Source organism: Diceros bicornis, chromosome X (genome assembly GCF_020826845.1).
Source record: "Diceros bicornis minor isolate mBicDic1 chromosome X, mDicBic1.mat.cur, whole genome shotgun sequence".
Lineage (NCBI taxonomy): Eukaryota > Metazoa > Chordata > Mammalia > Perissodactyla > Rhinocerotidae > Diceros > Diceros bicornis.
Window position 1 is genome coordinate 90,526,305 of NC_080781.1, and position 25,298 is coordinate 90,551,602.

General features: G+C 35.7%; 1 protein-coding gene across 4 annotated transcripts in view; it reads left to right on the forward strand.

Moving 5' to 3' along the window:
• Positions 1-25,298, forward strand: part of DIAPH2 (diaphanous related formin 2) — an 836,961-nt gene that overhangs the window by 69,475 nt on the left and 742,188 nt on the right. For 3 of the 4 annotated variants that reach the window (XM_058536303.1, XM_058536305.1, XM_058536304.1), the window contains 2 exons: positions 4,571-4,675; positions 10,177-10,197. In XM_058536303.1, the coding sequence (XP_058392286.1) occupies positions 4,571-4,675; positions 10,177-10,197 (126 nt within the window). The remainder of the gene's footprint in view (positions 1-4,570; positions 4,676-10,176; positions 10,198-25,298) is intronic. The other variant, XM_058536306.1, reaches the window with a different exon arrangement.

Consider the following 25,298-nt stretch of genomic DNA (forward strand, 5'->3'; position numbering starts at 1 on the left):
TGGGGTGGGATGAGATGGGAGGGGGTTAAAAGAGGGAGAAGGTGGGGAAGATGACAGTATTCCAGGCAGAGAGAACAGCATCATGTGCAAAGTAATGGAAGTATGTAACAGCATAGCGTCTGTAGGAAAACTACAAACTACCTTGCATTATTAACACATAAGGGTAAGATGAAAAGTGGTAAAAAAAAAAAAAAAAAAGAGACTGGCGAGGTGATAATAACACTAATAGCTAGCATTCTTTGCGGGCTAGTTAATATACACCAGGCTTGATGTGCATGATCACACTTAATCTTGGCAACATTCCTCTGCTATGATCTCGTATTCCCCTTATTATCCTTCCGACCTCCATACGAAATGATTCTACTCTGATGGCATGATCTTAGCAGTCTATGCCATTAAAAATTGAGTGGAGGTACATTATAATGTAGAAATGTCTGGAAGGAGAGCAAACTCTCTGCTTAGAGACTGCCAAAGGTGGCACTACCACACTCTTAGGCCTGGCTGTGAAGTGTACAGATATAGATACTCAACCTTGTCAGCATTTCAGACTTGATTCTACTTGGGAGATGCAGATTCATGCTAACCACATTTGCAGGAGACTCCAATTTAACCAGTATGTTTTGAGGCAGTAGTGACATAGCCTGGCATATGTGAGTAGTATTTAGGGGTTTTCATGTAAACAAACACAGTATGAGTCAGCAGAATGATGTGCTTGCCAATAAGGTCATAAAATCAGAGGCTGAGTTAATAGAGGTATAGCATTTCAAGATGAAGCAGGTGGAAGTCCTTTCTTTCCTTGTATTTATCAAACCACAGAGTATTTGAGAGAGATAGATATGGATGCTAAGCCATGTCAATGAAGCTAAGTTGAAGCAGGTAGATATACTTTAGCCTGAAGGAGAGAATGCTGCCTTCAAATAACATTTACGTGGTTCTTGAGTTTATTCCCTCTGTCCAATCTGACTACCATCTCTTTTAGTTCAAACTCTTATTGCTAGTCGCTGAATTACTTCAATAGTCCAAATTATTGAACATAAAAGAATCCTATATTCTCTAGTTTAAATAGAAATATATATATTATTAAGAGATATTAGGTAACTCTTGAATCAGATGGGTTGCAGAAACAGGCTCCAGATAACATTATAGGAATAACTTCTAGAACCACACAACTGAAATATAGTCCAATTAAGGAGCTGTTGCCGTCCCAGAACCACTTAGTCAAACTGTTGTGATGAAAAAGATGTGGCTGCTGCCATTAATTCCATAACCACGTCACGTCTTTTGGATGGCTTACTCGTGGCCTGCTTCCTAACATGGTTCACTTCTGAATCTACACCTATAAATGCATTTCATTGGTGGAAACTAAGCCACGCGCCTGTACTCTAGTTATAAGGGAGACTGGCAAATGTCGTTTTTATGGATTCTTCCTTGGTTAGGTGGAACTGACACTGTGAGGATGTGTTAAGATGTAGAGGGCGTGTTCAAATGCTGTTGGGCAGCCAAACCTGACAGAAGACCCTTGTGGTCTTCTAGCTAGTCTCCTTGCCCTCACTCCGATTTTTCTCATCCTTCAAGACCCAAATCCTGGTGATGACTTCTCTGCCCTTTCCGTCTGTCCTCTGTGTTCCCAAAGCACTATTTACATACCTCTATTATAATTATTTGTTTGCATATTTGTTTTCTCTACTAGACCATGAATTATTTATTTTTATTTATTTAACAAAGATAGCATTTACTATGTATCAGGCATTGTTCTAAGTGCTTCATAAATAATAACTCATTTAATTTGTGGGTACAAACAGTCTTTCAAATTTGCACTCCTCTAGCCAGCCTAGCATAGTCCCTGGGGCATGGTACAGGTCCAGTAAATGAGTGATTCAAAATTCAGAAAGTAGAGAAGAAAAAAGAAGGACACAGTCTTGCCACCTTAACATGCTATTAATATTTTGTTGTACATATTTCACATCCAGTCATCCAAAGGAAAAATTGGCAAAAATTGAACTGCCCTAAGATGGGCTGGGCTGCCTGCAGAGGTAGTGAGTTCCCTGTTAGTTGAAATCGACACAGAACATAGGTGAACATCTGTGGACTATGTTGAAAGTGCTATTCAGCCTCATTTCCATGATTCTGTTTTGCTTCAACAATGCTAGATCTAGCCTGTGAGAGAGGAAAAGAGGAAAAAGATGTCTTCTGCCTTCAAGTAAATCATTAACAAGTACGATATACAAATGAGAATAAGGAGATAAGATAGGAAAGGTAGGGGTAGAGATGGTGATAGTGGTGATTTGGAAGGGGGATCATGTATATATACGCAAAATTTATAAGGTATTGACTGTGAATGAATTGTCATAGGAGTCATTGCAGTGAGTACATATATAGATCATGAGATTCTTTTTCTTTCTTTTCTTTTTGTGAGGAAGATTAGCCCTGAGCTAGCATTTGTTGCCAGTCCTCCTCTTTTTGCTGAGGAAGATTGGCCCTGGGCTAACATCCATGCCCATCTTCCTCTGCTTTATATGTGGGACGCCTGCCACAGCATGGCTTCATAAGCCGTGTGTAGGTCCACGCCCGGGATCCGAACCTGTGAACCCTGGGCTGCTGAAGCAGAGTGCACGATCTTAACCACTATGCCACCAGGCCAGCCCCGATCATGAGATTCTTGCTGTCAACGAAGTTACTTTTCAATAGATAGATGCAGTTTGATTACTTTTTATGAGTCCTTTTTTTCCCTTCCATGTTCTCACATGTGAGTCTTTAAAATAATTTTAATATTTTTTCTTTGCCCATTAGTTTACTTGATTTTAAAAAAAATAGTAGTGGGTAGAATTACTAAGAGAGTAAAGGGATAAAAATATTGATTTTTTTTCCTTTTTTAAAAAATTGAGATATAATTCACATACCATTAAATTCACCCCCTGAAAGTGTACAGTTCATTGTGTTTCTTAGTGTATTCAAAGAGTTGTGCAACTATCACAACAGTGAATTTTAGAACATTTTTATCACCCTCCTCCCAAAAAACACTATACCCATCAGTAGTCACATCTCAATTCTCTTATCCCTCCTCCCCTGCTCCTGGCAACCGCTAATCCACTTTCTGTCTCTATAGATTTGCCTATTCTGGACATTCAGTATATGTGGTCTTTTGTTACTGGCTTCTTTCACTTAGCATACTGTGATTTCAAGGTTCATCCATGGTATAGCATGTATCAATATTTCATTCCTCTTTATGACTGAATAATATTCCATTGTATGGGTATAGCACATTTGTTGATCCATTCATCACTTGATGAACATTTAGATTGTTTCCACTCTTTGATAGTGCTGCTATGAACATTCAGGTACAAATTTGTGTGTTTTCATTTGTCTTGGGTATGAGCTGGGTCATGTGGTAACTTTATGTATAACTTTTTGAGGAACTGCTAGACTGTTTTCCAAAGTGGCTGCATCATTTCACATTCTCACCAGCAATGTGTGAGAGTTCCAGTTTTTCCACATCCTCATCAACATTTGTTGTTATCATCTTTTTTATCCTAGCCATCCTAGTGAGAGTGAAGTGGTATCTCATTGTGGTTTTGTTTTGCATTTCCCTAATGAATAATGATGTTCAACATCATGTCTTTATTGGTCATTTGTATATCTTCTTTAGAGAAATGTCTATTCAAATCCTTTGCCCATTTATAATTGAATTATTTGTCTTTTTATTGTTGATTTGTCAGAGTTCTTTATATATTCTGGATACAAGTCCCTTATCAGACATATGATTTGTAAACATTTTCATCCATTCTGTAGGTAGTCTTTTCATTTGATGTTGCTTTTTGAAGCATAGTCATTTCCAACTTGGTTTTTTGACCCCCTCAAGAGGGTCTTAATATGTTGCAAGGATTAACATGAGTTTAACAATTAAGAAAAATAATTTGTCTAGTGAAAATGTTATATGTGTGTGTATCACAAAATAAAGGAAGATTCCCAACCAAATTAAAGCTCATTGAACCTCAAAACAATGTGTTCTTCTAACTGAATATTTTTTCCCTCCAGTGAGTGATTTTTGTTATTCCAGTATAGCTAACTATAATTCCAATATAGCTAACTGATTTTTTTTTGCTTTTCCAAATCCAGCAACTTCTCATGAATTTTTCTTCAGTGACATAGATATATATTTCCTATTAATTTACAATCATATTTGCTTTTCTAGATAATAGTGATCCTAAGGGAGTATATGCCAAATAGTAAGGTATGTGTTTATTTGTGGTATCAGGGTAAATAAACTAAGGCTGTATGATGTATTATCTATGTTAGAAACTGCCAATTCTGTGGAATAATTTAAAAATATTTTTTCTTTCTGCTCATTAGTTGACTAGGTAGAGATATGAACCATGAAGATATGGTGATATTTATACAAGATTATGGTATCTAGAGTGGAAAATGATAGTGAAGGATCCATAAAAATGATCATTGTTGTTAGTCACGGCATATTTACTATTTTAAGACAGAATATTAATATTTATTAATCACTTTTGAAACTCTTAAGCAGAAATTTGCTAATGCTCACAATAAATGTTCTTTCTAATAGGAGGACATGAACCTTAATGAAGAACGAAAAGCTCCTTTGCGAAACAAAGATTTTACCACCAAGCGTGAGATGGTCGTCCAGTATATATCTGCAACTGCCAAATCTGTAAGTAGTGAGACTTTCCTGGCACCAAAGTAATGAGCTTAGCATTATCAGCTTAAAAATAAACAAACCTCAGATCTTCAAGTTCTTTCCTCAACGTACTCATATAGACTATTCAGAAAAAAATTTATACGTGTATTTTTATATGTTTAATATATATTTCAAAACTGTTCATAATTAGACTTCCATTATCATAAACCAGACAGATTGATAAAAGGCTCTGAGTTAATCAAGTGAGTTTTGAGGCAGAGGTTTTGTGCACTTACTAAAAGTTGACAGCAATTTGCAGGTGTTCTACTTAATCTACAGTTTGTTATATGAAAATTTTGAATTTTGAGGGAGAAGTCACTAACATAGTCCAGTCACAAGCTTTCACTAAGTTTACATTAAAGCTACATGTCTCGGAGGCCGGCCTGGTGGCTTAGCGGTTAAGTGCGCGCGCTCCGCTGCTGGCAGCCCCGGTTCGGATCCCGGGCGCGCACTGATGCACCGCTTGTCAGGCCATGCTGTGGCAGCGTCCCACATAAAGTGGAGGAAGATGGGCACGGATATTAGCTCAGGGCCAGTCTTCCTCAGCAGAAAGAGGAGGATTGGCATGGATGTTAGCTCAGGGCTGATCTTCCTCACACAAAAAATAAATAAATAAAAAACTACATGTCTGGTGTCTGTTTTCATGACATTTTTAGCAATATTTTTTTTTTATTATTTTATTTATTTAGTTTTCTCCCAAAGCCCCAGTAGATAGTTATATGTCATAGTTGCACATCCTTCTAGTTGCTGTATGTGGGACGTGGCCTCAGCATGGCCGGAGAAGCGTACGTCGGTGCGCGCCCGGGATCCGAACCCAGGCCGCCAGCAGCGGAGTGCGCGCACTTAACCGCTAAGCCACGGGGACGGCCTAGCAATATTTTTAATATGCAGTTTTGTTAGTTTTGTTCATTATTTTAGGTGATGCTAACTCTGTAAACTACCTCATAATTGTTACTAGACAGCTTAATTTAATCTAAAGGAAGGTGCTTCGTAGGAACTTGAATCAAATCTGTTTGTGTGAGTGTCAGAAGACTTGAAGGTAGGGTTCATTGAGAAGATTTGTTACCGGCAGGAAAATCTTAGTGTTTTAATGGAATATGTTGCTTTGTTCACTTCCTAAGGTGCTTCCAGGTTTGATTTCTTTTTGTAAGAAAAAAATGTATTTTTGAAATGGTGAAATGCTTTTTTTACATTTTTGTAAAGAAAAAGCTTTCAAATCTAGAGTTTATAAAATCACTATGTATGTGTGTATATGTTATATATATGTGTGGGTATATATATATACACACACGGTGATTTTATGTGTGTGTGGTATATGTGTGTGTGTATATATGTGTATATATATATATAAAATATATACAAACATTTACATTTAAAACATGCATGTTTTAAATTTAAAAAGTTGACCAGTGAAGAAAATAGTTCTTTATTGGAAAAATATCTTGTAAAATTATTTGGCTGTGCTATTAATGCTCTTTCAGTACAGTAATGACAGTGGCAATTACTGATGCATTTTGCCCTGAATTCTACGATTGCATTGATTCCATATTGTACTTTAAGCAAGCTAAATCTGAATGCTGAACTATTAAACATAATGCCTTGCAGCTCTGCCAGAGCAGAGCAACAGCATGTTTTTTAATTTGCTTCTGGTATCCAAGGGCAGAAATATGTTTCAAGTGATAAGTGAAATTTGCCATGAGCGTCGTTTTCAATAGAATTAGGTGATGCATAGGGTTTTACTTTGAAATTCTGATGAATCTCTTCTCATTTTTGCACTCCAGTTATTGTTCACAGTAAAATGCTTTAGGAGATCCAGGGTGTACGTTCAGTGTTATTTCTCAAATACCTAAAGGCAAATACACTAGTAAAGCTATATAACGAAATCTGAGTGCAAAGTACAGATAATAATATATGACTAATCATGTAGTGTTTTTAATGATAAGATTCTGTTAGTGTTCCTGGCTCATTTGTTGTTTTTGTTTGTGTAAGTGGGACTGAAGATAATGAAGATTATCTGAAGCTCTTATTCCTTAACCTTTTGATTTTTCCTCTGTGTCTATGTAGAACTTGTTTTCATTCATTCTTATATTCTTTCCTCTTCAACTGACCAAAGAAATGCACACTTTTAAGTTATATACTCATGTTTCAGATTATGATACTAAAGTTGGAGTAAATGTTGGATGAGCTCTCACTGCTTTATTCAAAAGATGGAAACTGAAGTTTCTCAAAATACATGAAAATTCTATGTTTAAGGCGTTAGCCTCAAAATCAGTACTGTAACTATTTAGTATATGACCCTTATTTGTTTCATTCAACGTACATATGAGCACTTGACCTGTGGACGGCACTTTCTTTAGAGTTCCAAGATTATACATTTTATTTGCTAATATTTTTCGTGGACCAAATATTATGATGAAAGAAAGCCTGTTGATATTTAAATCTTTCTCACCTTGGGGAGACATTAATTAGTATTGTGTTTTCTGTTGTTAAAACAAAGAAAATTGCTTATCTAATTTCCTTTTGAAGGTGAGAGGGGTGCCGTTCAGTGACAAACAGTCCTCTCATCTTTCGACCCCTTCATGATGGTGACAATAAAATTTGCATAAATTATAACCTAACACATGGCTGTTTACCTACATGTAACCAAGGTTTCCATCCTCTGTCTTTCATTAGGCTTTAGATACGCTTTGCATATCTTATACTTTTTTACATTTACTTTTTCATTATATTAATACATTGATTAAAAACATTCCCTTGTTTAGAGTAGGTGTGATTGTAGCCACTTCTTTATGAAAATGCTTCATAAGTAGTCAAACTCTTTTCCACTAAAGTCCTGGGTGGAAAAATGTTTTATAGTCACATGTAAAACATGTAAGAATTATATTTACATTTAAACATAAATTGTACATTTCCCCCTCTAACACCTGCATTAGTCATTTTGTGAGAAATTGAAAAACCAAATATGAGCTCAATAAGAAACGTCCATCATTCTCCTGGTTTCCTGGGTAAGGACAATAAAGCAAGATGATACTATACGTAGGTGTATGCTCAAAACCTGTTTCTAAAGCAAAGGAGAGTCTTTTGTTATGTAATTAACTTTGTTAAAATTAGCATGGAATAAGAGAATGTAAGGGAAATTAAAAGATGATGAAAACTATTTCTTAATTTTTTCTTCTTAAAGTCCCATAGATATACAGAGTAAGTTATACAGAGTAAGTTGTGTGAATATTAAAGGAAAAAGTAGCTTGAGTAACTCTGTCAGTGATGAATGAACTTTAAATAAGGGTTTGGAGAAGAACCTCTTCTCTGCACAAGCCGGACTTGTCTGCTCATTGTAACAAGTGTGGTTACGCACTTGACTTAGGGAGTTGGTACATGTAGATAATTTGGCCACAAATAATCTGGAAGAGTCTATATTTTTAAACACCAGCATATGTTTTCAGAAGTGGAAAACTAGACTTTGTTAATGTTGCAAATGTTGTCATACCGATTCATAATCCTGAAAGAGGTGCAACACATCAGGGATTTAGAGGGGGTCTTGCATGTTATATCTTAACAGCATATATAGACATTTATGAGGAAAAATTAGTTACTGAAATCCTAACATTAGTTTGCCAAATGCCAGTAAGAAACTAGTTTATTTCTAACTTAAATCGCAATCTTTGAAGTTGAGATTTTGAAATATGTAAAATTATATTTTTGAAGACACATCAGCCATTGAGAGGTGTGACTGATTTCAAAAAAAAATCTCAATAGAAAATAAGTTAAAATAGTGATACCAAAAACATCTACAGAATTTTTAGATTGGCCCGTGTAATAAGCGGTTGAAAGTTGCAGCATATCTTTGTGTGTTTGTTTGTGTGTGTGTGTGTGTGTGTGTGTGTGTGTTAGTTATGCTTTTGCTTTTGCCATTATCAGATATTTTCTTTCCAAGGTCTTCTTTTCCAGGTGTCATCTGGATATGGTGAAAAACAATTGCACCCAAACATGACCAAACCAGTTTCTCTTAGCTTCTCTTGGCCAATGTAATCGATTTTGCTGTATGTGCTTTATCTGAATGCAATCATTTTGCAATCCGAATGAATCATTAAATGGGCCGTATTCTGGTCGTTTCACTGAGTATAGACCTGCCTTAATTGTTAAGACAGGCTCACATTCTTTTTTTGGTCTCCTGTCTGTGCTAAATAAACAAGGGACAAATAAGACCTCTGTCTTTTTAGTGGGAGGAAATAATTTAGGTCAATAGCATATCTTTCAATTCAGAAGACTGTTAATGGCACCAAAGAGGCTTTTATTCAACTCAATAATCACTGCCTGTAAATAGTCTGTTGAATGAATATTTAAGAAAGCTGCTTCTGTATTTGGAAATCATGAATTCCTCTGAAATAATTTAGTTAGAAACTGTCATTATCTTTTTGTATCTTGTGGTATCCTGTTCAATTTAGGATTCTTACTGGGATTTCAGTTATATTTGATTTTTATTTTTAAAGTACTAGCTGAAAAATAGAACACATATTGGTAATAACTGCTGTCAGATTAATGGTTTTAGATTATGAATTAGCCCTTTTTTGGACATTGCTTGATATTCAGGTGTAGGATTCTGATAATAATGATTTGATTTATATTTGGATTTCAACATAAAATTATGTTTAGGACTATGATTTTACTTCTTGCTTTCTTAAACACAATTTTGCCTCTCAGAAATTCTCTTGTCTTATCCATTAGGAAAGCTCAATCAAAGTTGCAATTTTTGAACTGTTTCCTCCTTAGGAATATCTGCATGTTTAGATATAAAATGCTTCTTTGTCTTCACATTATATAGAAAACTCTGATCTTATAATAGAAATGCTAGGGTGACCAAGAAAACTAGAATCATAAGCAATCTATCTTCTTTGTAATTTTCAAGTATAATGCAAAACAATGTTATAAACCTTAAATTCATAGCAATATAAAATATTCCAGTTTTCAACTTAAAGTTCATTTCTTAATGCATGACTTTAAATGCAACATTTATATTCTAAAATACCTTATTTCAACCTTAATAGTATACCTGTTATAACAAGGAAAAAAAAATCTTTGGGGAAAAAAATCAAGTATCCATTGATAATTGTTTTGAGGGGCTGTGGGCTGGTAAAATGATGCCTGATTTCACTTACTCTTGCATTATTTGATATTTAGATCATACTCTATGAGAAGCCCATTATAGTACATTTTTAAAAAATCCTCAAATAGTAGTAATCTTTTATTTGGGAATCCTTATTTTGCAAACTTTACACATTTTTGAAATATGGTAGAAATTATACTGATATATTTGTTTTAGCCTCTAGATCTGAAGTGTTAAAGAGTATACATAGGGTTAGCTACTTACTAATTTACTAAACACTTAACTTCTGTGAAAAGCTTCTGATTACTAATACTGTTGCTGTTTGTTTTTTTTTACACCATAACCACTCTCCGTTGACCCCTGCATGCAGATAGTTGGAAGTAAAGTTACGGTGAGTACAAAAGATGTGTTTTACCCTTAGATGTGAATTTATGCTTTTGGGAATTGAATGATTGTTGCTTATAGTATTTTATACTATTTGGTCCTTCTTTTGGTGTATATTTTACCAAAGCAGTGAAATTAATATTAAGATCAGGTGATTAGAATTTAGCTATAGTATGAGTTTTTCCTGTGGTTTGGGGAAATGTTTTAGAACTACAATATGCTTGTATATTTTGTCTTGGAAAGTTTAATTTTGTTTTGGAATTGTGCCTGTGTCAGTCTTTATGATTCTGATGAAATTTTGTGTTTTATCTCAGTTTCTCAGGATGGCAGGGAGAGACTCCTAAAATGTTGGTTATGCTAACAGGATTCACTTTGATTTTAGTCTCACTGAGCACACAGTGTAATGACAACAACCCTTATGTTCAGTCAGGAGGCCTAGGTGCCTGTCTTTGTTGAGTGCTGCTAGTCGGCTCTGTGATTTTGGGCAAGTCATGTATAATTTTATTTATTTATTTACTTTTCCCCCAAAGCCCCAGTAGATAGTTGTATGTCATAGCTGCACATCCTTCTAGTTGCTGTATGTGGGACGCGGCCTCAGCATGGCCGGAGAAGCAGTGCGTCGGTGTGCACCCGGGACCCGAACCCGGGCTGCCAGTAGCAGAGGGCGCGCACTTAACCGCTAAGCCACGGGGCCGGCCCTGGGCAAGTCATGTAATTTCTCTGAGGTTCAGTTATTAAATGGAGAAATTGAAGTGATTGGCTTACTTTATCTTTTAAGGTTCTTTCTGTTGCTGTTTTTTAAAGGTTTTATACTCAAGGCACTATATTTCAGTGCCATAATTACATGATGCACTGTTACATAATACACCGAAAGTGGCCTATATTGTAATTGAGAGCTATTTGTAATTACCTTGCCTTCATGATTAAGCAGTCCGTATTTAGAGAACAGGGCAGAAAACATTATCTTTAACATCACTAAGTACGGTGATGTCTACAGTAGTAAATGTATTTAATATTTATTTTGCTTTAAAAAATTGATTTATTTTCTCTTTTTTAATTCATGTGATATCTGGGGAAAAAAGACGTCAATCTTTCAGGATAATTTCAAAAATCAGCATATATTTCTTTAGTGCTTATTATGTGCCAAGAACTGTGCTAGGTGTGCCAATGACTGGAAAATAAGAATGAGATAAGACCTTATAGTTTCAATAATATATGTTGAAATGATCAAACCTTAACTATTGTGTGCTGATTGTAAGTGTAATAGGAATTCATAAGCAGGAGAGAGAAGTAGGGTTAGAGTAATTAGAGAAAATTCCATGCAAATTTCTGCACTTAAGCTGGGCTTTCAGGAAGAGTTAGTTGTGATGACTGGGATTTGACTATGGAGAAGAGACTACGGAGAAGCTCTCAGATTATGAAGTAATATTCAGTGCAAAGGCTTGGAGAAAGAACCAAACTGTGTGGGGGCAGTGGTGGGGAGAGGGAAGCGAGAGATGAGGTTGACTTTATTGGAACAAAGAATGTATATTGTAAAGATTCAAAAATAAATTTGAAAGAGGATCTTGAAGTCCAGGCAGAAGATTAGAAATTAGTTTGAGCAAGGAAGTGACAGCAGGGTTTAAGAAAAATAAATTTGGTAGTAGTAGGTAGGCTGGATTAGGCTAATGGTTCTGAAACTCGAAAGTGTACCAAAATGTAAGTTTTGTCGCTCATAGAGTCTGGGATAGGGCCAAGACCTCTGCGTTTTTATCAAGCACCACAGGAGATTCTGTTAAGGTAGTCTGAGGAGCACACTTTGAGAAATACTGAATTAGGATAGAGAGAGATTTCTTTGGGGGCTACCTAGGAGACTTGTGTGTGTCAGTGAGGGTGATAACGGAACCCTCAAGCTTATTTTAATGTGGGCCAGAGCCAGCCTATGTTTCTGGTCTTGGCGCCATCAGCAATCCAATGGCTTATGCCCGAAACCAGTGAAATATGACCGATTCCTTCACATTCAGTTACCAAGTTCTGTTGATTATTTCTCCTAAATAACTCTCAACTCTCTCCCCTCATTACTCACACTGTTGCTTCCTTAGTTCAGACTCATCTTTTAACACACCTGTCATTGCTGTAGCCTCCTAAGTAGTCTCCTAGTCTTCGCTCTTACCCTACTCACGCATCTTCTACTCTGTTACCAGAGCTGTTTTCCCCTTTAAAACTTTCAGGTGGCTCCCTATTGCCCTTTGTGATCTTATCCCTGCCTCGTTTTCTAATTTCCTCTCCAGCTGCATTCTTACATGTGCCTGTCCTCTATCTGTACAGGAACACTTGGCAATTCTTTAACATCCTATTCTTTAATACCTCTAAGTCAAGCACATTCTGTTTCTTTGAGCTAGAATGCCCTTTTCTTTAGTGTGCCCAGCAGACTCCTAAATGTCCATCAAGATTAAGCTTCATCTCAATCTTAGAAGGAGAAGCTACCCTCCATAACTCCTTCCTTCCCATAGCACCATGTATATAGCTGTATTATAATATTTAACATTATAATAAATTATTTATACGTCTTCTCCAATGAACATAGCTCCTGCCCTCAGAATACTAGGTCTAATGGGGAAGACAGACAGGTAGACAGAATAAAGATAGGGCAGGAAGATGCAATATGGTAAAGGTTGCAAAGTGGCAGGCCAGCAGGCTGTATATGGTTCATGGAAAAGTTTCGTCTTGTCTGGAGTATTTCGAAAGACGGTATAATGAGATGGGTGTTATGAATGATCTGCAGTATAAACTGTTTCTTACCCATTGTCTTATCTAGGCCCTGCTTCTCACATTGGAGTTTGCAAATCCTGCTCTAAAGGGAGGAAACGATAGGAATGAGCTTCTAGAGGAAGTGATGAGGAATTAGTTCCAGAGTTTAGGTGGGAGGGGTGCCTTAAGGGGAAAGACTTTTTGTTGTTGTTTTCTTAATACTAGAGAGTCGTGTGAAAAAACAATATTTAAAATCACTCTGGTGAAAGTCAGGTACTAAAGGGCTTATTTTTTCATGGTCTCATTAATCTTCAAAAGATGGGAAGTCTTTGTTCATTGATAAAATGGGCAGATAAGAATTTCATAGAAGTGTTCCAGAGAGAAGAAATTCGAGAATAACCACTTTAAGTATTATGGTTGCCTGGAGATTACATACATTGGTCTAAAAATGAGTGATGTAGAAGGCAGATTGACATCGGAAAGATGGAATATGCAATGAACCAGGTCTGCGTAGCCCTGTCTTTCTTGTCTATCCATTGTCGATTAGAAGCAAAAATGGAGGCAGTTGAGGCCCTCCCGATCTCAGACTACCGTCAGCCTTACTTTTCGCTATTCTCTTTTATAAATTTTACTTTAAAAATCAGGCTAGAAAACTGCCTGTTACCTGAACATAACCACCCCCTCAGCCTCATGCAGTCTTGCTTCTGACTTTGCTCATCGCATCTTTTTCTGCATAGAATGTTTTCCTTCCTTTGTCAACATTCTGCCGTCCTCCACAGCTCTTCTCTGAAGCCTATCCTGATTCCCACCGTATTCCCCCCACCCCCTAGTTTCCACCTAGTAATTGATTTGGACTTCTGTAGCACTTTCTTTTTAACTCTTAGAGAATCCCTTTCTACTTTATCTTCTACTTTCTATTACATTATATGTTCCTCAAGGGCTTCTCTTATAATACTCCTATTTTACTTTAGTTTATAGTAATATATATCCTTGAATAATACTATCAACCTGTGGGTCTGTCTTTTTATGTCCGCAGTATAGATCCTATGAAGGGATGCAAATTTTAGTAGAGCCTACTGGTTTAGAGGCAAATGGACGTGGGTTCAGATTCCCACTCTGCTGCATACTAGTTGTGTGACCTTAGACAATTTACTTAACTTCTCTGAACCTCAGTCTCCCCATCCATAAAATAAGGATAACAGTACTAAATTCAGGATGGTTTTAAAGTTTATTGTTTATATTTAATATATTTAACATATAAAGAGGCTTGCAAATAGTACCTCGAAATTACATTTTTCATTAAATATATTGAAATCTACAAAATACTGGGTATAAAAAACATAAAAATATGAAGATTAGACAGTAAAATGAGATAAGACTGTGAGCTGCCTCTTTTTTTTGCTAAATATTCAAGGTGTGTGCTATTTGATAGGATTTATTCTGAAATGGTGGGAAAGATTCAGCTGGATGGAAAAAGGAGAAGGCTTTCCCTATTTATTGGAAACTATGTGTTATGTGGTGTAGATTATTGCTGGACTTTGAGAAAAAAATAAAAAATTCATATGTGGCCTCGATAATATTGACTAGGTTATTTTAAAGATTTAATAAAATAGTTGAAAATTTGTTATAGATATCATCTATGAAGGGAAATGATAAAATATCTTCCTGTAGATAGCTTAAAATAGCAAAAGAGAATTTGGAGTAGGATAGAGATAGAAAGACCTGAATGACTTTTTCATTGGCTTCTAGTTAAAAGTGTTGTACGACTTTTGGAAAGAAAATAAATTGTTTTTTATTGTTTAGTAACACATTGCATAAAACAGATTTAGAAAACAGCTAAAATGATTGATTTGGTTCCACTGCAAGCCAGGAATAATTTATCCACAGGTGGAAAAATAACCATTCTTCTGTGGAAAACAAAGAGTAAGAATTGATGTGATTACATGTGATAATTGGAAAATAGAATTATAACGACCAAACCTTGCAATGTTAAATTTATATTTATTATATATATTATATTATATTGTATGTATATAAGATACTGTATTACCTTATAGTAATTTAATGACGGACGTATACAGTTGAATGCCTAGGGTAGCAGTAGGATGTTTTGGGGATGGTGTTTATTTTAGCACCAGAAAGACCTGAATTTGAATTTGTTTGATTCAGCACTCGTTCATTCCCTGTGACCTTATTAACCTCTGTAACCACAGTTTTATTCCTTTCTTGAACAAAAAGTTTCTGCACCTATTGTGTGCCAGCCGCTATTCTAGGTGCTCAAATGATGAACCATACAGATAGATTGCTCATGGAGCTTACATTCTAACTGGGAGACAGACAATCAGACACATATTAAATATAATGGCAGGTAGTGGGAAGTGCAATGAAGGGAAAAAAAGCAAGATGAGAAAGCAGACAGTGATGAGGGATGTGCTATTTTCGATAGGTGAGCTCTATGACGTTTGAAGGGAGACATAAATGAAATTAGGGAGAGCCATGCAGATATCTAGGGAAGAGTTACAGAGGCAGAGAGAACATCAAGTGCTTTGGCTTTGGGCTGGGGGTGTGCTTTGAGTATTTGAAGAATAGCAAAGAGGCCACTGTGGTTGGAGTGGGGCGAGCAAGGGTAAGTATGGGGGTATTTAATAACCAACCCCAAGAGCTAGTTAAGGTGACAAAAAGCATAAGTTAAGCTTAGTGGTGGGTTGTAAGTTTGGAAAGGTAGGTTAAAGTCATTTTAGAAGAAATGTGCTGAGGAGTTGGTACTTTAGTAGTGAGGAATCCTGCAAGGTTTTGAGCAATGGAATGACAAAATCCCAGCTCTGTTTGGGGAAGATAAATGGAGCCGTGGAAATTGGAGAGGTTAGAGGCTAGGGGAGGGAGATCAAGCTGGGGGTTGTTGCAGTAGGTGAAGTATTAAAACCCTGAACTGGAGAGTGGTTAGTCAGGACTAAATGGAAGGTATAGATGAGGGAGAGAGATTGTGGAAGTAGAATATATCAGCCCCAGCAAATGATTAAAAAGGGCAGGAGAGATGTGTGAATCAAAAGTGACTGAAATTTCAAGCATGGGTGACTGAAATGATGGTGACTTGAGCATTCATAGAGAAGTCAGGAGCAAGATTAAGTTTGGAGTAAAAGATGTTGAGTTCAGTCACACACGTAAATCAAGGAAAAATGAGTAAAATCATAAAAGCAAGAATAAAGTTATTGCAACACAAGAACATTTCTTTAGCATTTACAGCATTAAGAGTAGAATTTTATAATTTGGTTCTCTGTTTCAAACTCCTACTTTTGCTATTTTAAATATGCTCGCTGCACATTGCTGCTGAATATGTTGTTTGTCATTCTAATAACCTTTCCTTGTTTATAAACTGAAGCTTCAATATCTGTATAAGGCAATGAAGGCCATGTGTACTTCTAGGGGACTCAGTGGCCTCGGATAGAAAGGAGCTAATCATTTTGATGGCCTATAGTATTGCTTACCAGATAAGCCATTTTACATAATTAAGATGTCACATTTGTATCTTTTGCAAAGTTTCTAAATAATCTGAGTCGAAAGGACAACCCTGTCATGGGTGAAGGTTAGGTACAAATGTATGTTTCTTTGTCCTAAATGGGGCATGGGAATCCTGGGCACTCATTGAGTGAATATTGCAGGACCTTTTTCTCAAAATAGAGCCAAATGAATTTGTTCCCCCAAGCTGGTGACGAAGGTCATACTGAAAGAAAGTTCCAGTTAAAAGTATAAACTTATGGCCAGGCTCAAAGTAAGAAACTCAAAATGCCATTGATGTCTTCCTTACTATAAGCCACCTAGTAATCGTGATATCCATAAAATACCGCTAAGCATCACAGTATGTGTTTGTGGGCTGTTAAGCTGCTATTGCATTATTAAATTGAAGTTTTATTAGTCTGCTGTTTGAATAGTATCTTAATGATTACTTCATGTAATGTTACACTTGTGTCAGGCCAACTATTTGAAAATATCCTGTGAACAAAGATCAAATCTTACTTTGCCTTTTTTTTTTTTTTTTTAAATAATTGTATAGTCCAGAAGGGGGAGACAAAACATTGATTTTTGGAGTTGGAAGTAGCTGCTTCAAGAGAAAACATGGCTTTCTTGCACTCCAATTTGATTGTTTTTTCTTATGGGTTTAGAAATTGTAGGATAGTTGCTACTGTAAAATACTTAGTTTTATGGTGGTGACAATTTTGTTAAAAATTTAAATTGAATCAGAATAAAAATAACCAATGCAATTATTTTTAACTAGTATATATAAAGTAGAAAAACTCATTTGGTAATCAGATGAAAATAAGACCTGAGACTGTTTAATGATGGTGTATTATAAGTGATCTTTTAAAAATAGCACCAGCACTATTAAAGTTCCAATTTTGGTCTTTTCTAATTTTACATTCATTATGAGCAATGAGTAGCTACCTTCCCATTTCCTTATGTTTTAATATTAAAAGCCAGCTTGTGTATTATACTTGTTTTGGATAGGAGTATCTGCATATGTTTTGAAAGGTTTTATTATTTAAATTTCCATTCATTTTTAGAACAATTTCGTATCAGTCCCTTGCCTTCCAGTGCATTGTCATAAATTACATTATTTCATCGTGCCAGATTAAATTTGTTGTTTAAAGAATGCTAAAATAGTGTAGATTATAAAATATTAGGAAGCCATCTTACCTTGAGCATTTGGAAATGTCTGAAAGACAGTATGAATAATGACTTTATGCTTAGACATATTTTGTAAATTGATTACATTAATATTTATGAGTATGGGGTAGTTATGTTTTATAATATTATCCTGATGTTGGAAACAAAAAGATTTACTTTTCATGTAGGATTCTGCACTACAAGTTTATTTTCTGTATATTTTGACTGTGATTATGTTAGGAATTTTTGTTGAGGATATTTCTCTGTGTATATAATTAGGTAAAAGGATGCATTTAAAATCTGATGCTTGATATAAGACATTTAAAACTAGTATAGCCATTATTTCATATTGCATTGCTTGTTTTACTTTTCAACTATGGCAAAAATTTTGATCAGCCATATAGCATGAGATAATTATATGGTAAGTGTTTTTCTATGTTTATTTTTGTTGTTAAGTAATATAGTCTGTACTATGTATCCTTTAGAAGCTCTGTGTAAAATTTCCTGTTGCCGTTATGAAACTTAAAGTAGCATGACACAGGGATATTTTTTATGAGGCAATGTTTTTTTGATCCAGGTAGCCTTGTGATCAGGGGAAAAAGTGGAAACAATAAGATTCTGATCAATATTAAAGAGTTACCCTAACTTACGATATATCAAATTTTGGCTTTTTCTCACATGTTGGACTCCATTTCCCATTTTAGTTAATCAAGTTTCTTTTAACTGCTTATTTGTTAGGGAAGGACTGTTTGGTTGAACCAAAATCAGCTCCTTGGAATGGGATAAGGGCAGAATAGAATCATCTTAAGAATGCCACCTTAGATTTATAAAGTTCTTTAGCTCTTAAAGCCCTTTTATGTATTTTCTCATTTGAGCTACATATTATATGTATTTCTGTAGGTTTGTGCATCAATTTTTCAGGAAGACATTGCCTCCATTTCCAAATTCCTGGGGTCTGGCCTTGTCTCATGGAGTTTTTTTGTTTTTGAGGAAGATTAGCCCTGAGCTAACATCTGTTGCCAATCTTCCTCTTTTTGCTTGAGGAAGATTTGCTCTGACCTAACATCTGTGCCAGTCTTCCTCTATTTTGTATGTGGGTCACCCCCACAGCGTGGCTGATGAGTGGTGTAGGTCCGCGCCCAGGATCCAAACCCGCAAACCCGGGCCACCAAAGCAGAGCGTGCCAAACTTAACCACTACGCCATGGGGCCAGCCCCTTATGGAGTTTTTCTTGAGTAGTATATACTGGCCAAAGTATTTCCTGTCAGTGGTCAACAGGTATTCAGAACTTGAATTAGTATCCAGTTGATATGCTTGTTTGAAATGCTTTGTGGGCCTGCCTCACTAAATAATGGTCATGTGACTAGTAATATTTAAGGTAATTTTTTACTATGGTCACCATAATTCAGATAACAGCATTACTGCATTGACTGCATGTGCTATTATAGTTGCAACCACAATTACCTATCAAAATAATGTGGAAAACAAAAATGAATTTTAAGAGCATCAATCAAAGACACAAAAAGCTTTCTGGGTTCAATTTTTATGCTGATCTGTTTGTAAATTTTTACTAACCTGTCATGGTTCCTTTCTTCAATGAACTTGTGATCTAAGGAGAAAAGAATTGCTTGTGCAATATGTAATTCTTGTGCTTTGAGTACAGTAACTACTTTGTACACTTTAGGTAAATCATTTATACTCATTGATGATGATGCTTTTTTGGCAGAGTGGTTTTACATTTAGAAAGCTGTTTTACAAAGTATGATTGGCAACTGTATACTAGATATAGTGTGTGTGTCTTTCTGTGTCTATTTATCCATCTATCTATCTATCCTCTCAAAGTTAAATGAGCTTACATAGGTTCTATGTTCAAAAGCTGAGAAGTTATAAGAGAACTGAGACTTTTCCTTAAAATTATTTCAGATTTTCTTATGGTGTGGAATGCTTTTGCTTAGAATGAGAGGAGGTATATGTTATGGGCTGAAGTGTGTCCCCCACAATTAATATTGAAGCCCTAACCCCCAGTACCTCAGAATATAACTGTATTTGGAGACAGGGCCTTTAAAGAGGGCCATTAGGGTGTGCCCTAATCCACTCTAGCTGTGGTCCTGATGAGAGAAAATTTGGACGAAGAAATACCAGAGGCATGCACAGAGGAAAGACCCTGTGAGGTTACAGAGAGAAGGTGGCCATCTGCAAGCCAAGGAGAGAGGCCTCACAGGAAACCAACCCTTGATCTTGGACTTCTAGCCTCCAGAACCGTGAAAAAATAAATTTTGGTTGTTTAAGCCACCTACTCGGTGTTGTTTTTGTTGTTGTTGTTATGGCAGCCCTAGCAAACCAATACAGTATATAACATTCATTCTGTTATATTTAACACTTAATAGTAGCTAACCTTTAGAGGATGCTAAGTGCCAGGAACTGTGCTAATCAAGTTCCACGTAAAAACTAACCCAATCCTCATAACAGTTATCACCCCCATGTTATAAGATGAGGAAAGTGAGGCTTAGAAAAGCAAGTACATTGTCTGGGGTTGTACAGTGAATAGGTGGGAGAGCCAGGAGTTGAACCCATTCAAACTGACTTCAGAGCTTGTCCTCTTAACCAACACCTAAGTAAGAATTTGGTGGATTCCAGGCAGTTGTGCATAATGATCATCACCATGGGTGCTTACCTTCTCTAACGTTGTTATTGTTTAGTCCTTCACCGATTGCTAATAGGTGGCTGTTATCTTCTACCAGCTGGAGAATGCTTATAGTCCCACCAACAACATAGAGCCCTGCCTGTGGGAAAGCTACTCGATCCTAGAGCATTAAATACCTCTATGCAAATGTTGCTCTATGGGCCAAAAATGACCGAGCAGACATGGTCTTTGTGTTTTCATAGCAGATATTCACAAATAGGTAACATCAACGTAGATAAACAGAACATACTGAGCAACTTAAATGTGAGAAAAGAGATACTGCTGCTGTATGAACCAAACATCAGTGTTAAAAATAATCCCATTTTTAGCAATGGCCTTTAATTCTTTTGAAGCCATTTTCCCCGTGTCTAAAGTAGCTTCAACATTGTGCCTCTTTGGATCTTATATCATCAGTGTTCACCTTTCTTATGCACTCTTACCTTTTATAATTAATTTCAATTAAACATTAGTTTTTTTTAATTAATATTGTATAATTAAAATGCTTATAAGCTCTCAAAGGGCAAGGACTATGTCTTAATACACCTTAGACATTTTAAAATACTCTAGGCTACAACAGCGATAAAATAATTAAACATCCTTTTGTTCAATCTCGACATATTCACAACTCCTCCGACACTGAACTGTATATAAACTAAAATCAGAAAGCTGCATTCATAATGCTTTTCAAGAACAGAAGTCCTCTTCCATTGGAAATGCAGTCCAGCATCTTAAAATCTTATTTTTTTTGAGGATAAACTAAATTTTTTCTCTTACAGTTTAGGTCTCTTTCCTCTTGTCATGTTTCCTGCTTCCACTGAGGACAATTGTTCATCATCACCCATGTAATCTCTCTTAGGTACTCGTAGATTTAAGTGGCCCCTCAGCTTCCTCTTCTCCCACTTGCTCTAACTTTTCCATATAGCGCTGCCTTCTTTTTAATTGCTTTTGGACTGTACAGTTAGGGGCCTCAGAACTGTAAGTGCTACTTGATAATACACCCAATCTACATGCTCTCCTTCTCATTTTACTCAGCACGTGTGTGTGTGTGTTTGTGTGTGTGTGTGTAGTTCCTTAGTTTTCGTGGTGACACTGCTATTGATAGTGACTGTGATTTTTGCATACAGATGTGACTAAAATATACTGAGAGCTCTCCCCTCCATCCTTTTCCTATTATCTAGGAAGCTCCAAAAATAGCTCTTCATCCCACCAGCTAGAAACATCCTGGATATTTCACCTGGAGTTTTTTTTCTCCAATTGTTTTTGCTCACAGCTTGATGTACAAAGTGAATCATATAGGAAAGCCACCACACAAAATGGATGCTTATAGCATAAATTACACCATAGTGAAAATTACAGCGTTTGGACGCAGAGGGTTTGGTTCATGGCTCTATCTCTTAATGGCTGAGTGATTTGAGTTGAAACACTCTATCTGTATGTACCCTGCCATCCCTAATAGAATTATGAAGCACTTTGTAAACTGTAAGACACACTACATATTAAAATCATTGCTATAGTAATAATCAAAGAAATGATTCTCATGGTATTTCCTAATATATATTTTTGGAAGAAAGTGCTGAACCACAACTACTGCCAGCTTCCATTGACATATGCATGCATGCGTTCATTCCTTGCTTCCTCACCATCAGTTTAGAAGCCAGTTATATTATAACCATTGTAAAAGCTCAGATCTTCTAAGAAGGCCCCTAGACCACAGACTACATTTAAAGTCACCCTCTTTATGAAAAGATACAAACAACCACGAGGATTATCCCTCACCCTTCATCTCAATATTAAAATTCTACATTTTATACTGCACAGCCGTGGTATCCCTTTCTCATTTCATTTGAACTCTTGTCTCCAGCTGAATATTGTATATATTCTACAAATTTAGGTTTCAATAACTACTTCCAAACTAAGGGTACACGAACTCAGAAGTAGGAAAGTTTCTGGAGTAGTATTTTGAGATTTGTGGTAGTAGTTAAGAATTTGGCTTTTTTTGAATTAATAGTGCTAAATGTTTAAATACTACAAAAGGCTATAATTCCTTTAAATATATGTTTTAAACCAAATATATGATTTAAAGCAAATGCTTTTCAAGTTGTTATTCTAAGAGTAATACAATATGGTTCAGAAAATTGGATAACGGAATTAAGGAGAGGGAATTAACAAAAAACAAAAACAAACCCATACCCCCATAACCTAACATAAACCACTATTAGTAATTTGGTACTGATATCTAGTCATTTCTCTGCTGCATAGTTATATTTTTTACATGGTTTCTACCACTCTTTGTAGCTATACTTCCCCTTCAGAAATGCATCCCTATTTTATGATGAAGTAAACTGATACAGATAATTTTTAGTAAATTATAGCTTCTGATAGAAAAATAGTGTTTTAATTAATCCTGGCCCCCTCACTTCATTTAATTACAGTCTAGTTATGTAAACTCAGTATCAAGAAGCATTTGATACCTTGAAAGTTATGTTTGTGCATATGAACAGTTAAGGCCATTTTTATGTGTTTTCTTGGATAGCTTAAAATGTCTAATGAAAATTGTCTGTGATCTCTTCCATTATTGGATGGACATAATATACAAATTGCTGTCAAGATATGAAACAACACTAAATCTCAATTGTCTCAGATAGGTAACTATTTATAATGATATATTTTATTTATGAGATATGACTAATTTGGAGAAAAATCTAGAGGTGTTGAATGGGTGCAAAGTAGCAGAAAAATATATCAGTAAGTCTCATGAAATTTTGTAAACCTCTATTTTCATTACTTTTGAGGGGCGCTGTTGAATTACTCTTGCAAATGAAGCAAGATCTTCATTTGGAAAAATTACTTGTATTAAACAGATGACTAGGCTGAAATAGCTGCTAAAACAATTTCATGCTTTTGTTTTTAATGTAGTCCAATTATAAAATGTTACATCAGATTGTGCGTGAGTATACAGGTGCATAATTTTAATTTTATTTGAGTTATCACATTTTAAGAAGTTGATTAAAATCAATCCAAATATTTTATAAGCTTTTTGTATATAACAGATTAACCATTTGAACTGAGTTAAAGCAAGAGTGGAATTTTGGTAGTCAATACCTTTACTAAAGGAATTGATCAATCATTTTATAGTTACTTATTTTGTCCTTTTTATTATTGAATGTTTAATGAACTTACTACTACATTTTATTATTTGCTCTGATTTCTTATTTTGAGAAATTTCAAATCTATAGAATCATTACAAGGATATTACAATGAATACCCACACCCTTCACCCAGATTCTCTAATTGTTAACATTGTCGTATTTGCTATAGTCTGTCTTTTCTTTTTTTATTTCTCTTTTCTTCTCTTCTCTTAGTTTCAGTTGCTGATTTGTAACACTTTACCCCAAATACTTCAGTGTATATCTCTTAAGAATAAGACTTTCACCTGTATAAGCACAGTATCATTTTAAAAGGCAGAGAATTTATCACTGATACAACACTATTATCTAATATGCAGCCCATATTCAGATTTCCCCAACTACCCCAATAATGTCCTTTATAACTTCTTTTCTCTAGGATCCAATCAAAGATATGTTACATTTATTTGTCATATCTTCCTAGTCTTTAATCTAGAACAGTCCCTAAATTTTTAAAAAAAATTTCATTTCACTAACATTTGATGAGACCAAGCCAGTTGTTTTACAGAAAGTTTCTCAATTTGCATTTGTCTGATTATTTCCCCATAATCAGATTCAGGGTAAACGTTTTTGTCAAGGATGCTGCATAGGTGATGTCTGTCCTCAGTGTATCACGTCTTCACTTTCATCGTCACATCACGAAGAACATGGCTATCAGATTGCCCCATTATTGGTGACGTTAGGTGTGATCATTTGGTTGAGAACGTATCTTCCATATTTGTGTTTGTAATTAAGAACTGATATGTGGGGTAATTCTTTGAGATCGTGTAAATAACCAGTTGCCCAGCAACATTTCACATGGTTTTAACATAGGTTGATGATTCTTGCCTGAATCAAATTATAACTAGGGTTTTACAAAATGGTGATTTCTAATTTCATCATTCCTTCTACATTTATCATCTGGAATTCTTCTATAAAGTAAATCTTTCCCTTATTTCCCTTTCACCTTTTCATTTTTTTAAATGCTAGTGTCGGGGGAGAGGGAGAATCTCCCTTTGCCCTTTTCCTTAAGGTTCTTATGGCTGGCCAAATAATTAACAAGACAGGTTAGCAAGAGAAAATAATACCAAGTTTAATAACATGTATACATGGGAGAAACTCAGAAATGAGCAACTCGTCCCTCTGTCTAAGCTGCTTGCTTAAGTATTGCAGCTAAAGGCGAGGAACGTGTTGGGGGTGGGTAGTGGTCTGGGACTTCAGAGGCCAGGAAGACAATTCTTTTCAGGGTCATCTATAGATAATGTGGTCAGGGAGAGACAGAGTTTTTGATAAAAGAGGCTTGGTGCCTTTCCTGTTGTAACCTCTATCCTACATTATCTTTACAGCCATCATGATAATAACTCCTTCCTGAAACAGATCTTTTGTTTTAAATTCTTTAGGCAGTTTGGGAGGGGAAACTCAAATATTCTTCCTGAGTTCTCTGAGTCCTTATTGTCTTCAGCTCGAAATAATCCGCATACCAGAGTGGTGCCTCCTGGGGTAGCTTGCCCTGAGCACCATCACTAATATGGACTAATGGATTCTTTATTTAAATAAAGTTCATTACCATAGCTTGTTGAGCCTGTCAATTACTTACTGAAAATAACAAAATAAAGAAATTAAATAATTAACATCTGTTAGGTTTGAACTTTATGAGGTAATTATGAGGTGTTATGGGTACATAATAATTTATTAACTCTCATCCAGGAGCAGTTCTATTCCCTCCCATCTCCCCCCAAGAAGAAAACATTAGACAAGTATGGTGGAATTCGCAGTAATGAAATGTCTGAAATGACACATTTATTCACTGCAGTTGTTATATTTGAGCCTTACTTGTTATATTTGAGCCTTCATAGCTGCATAGTTCTT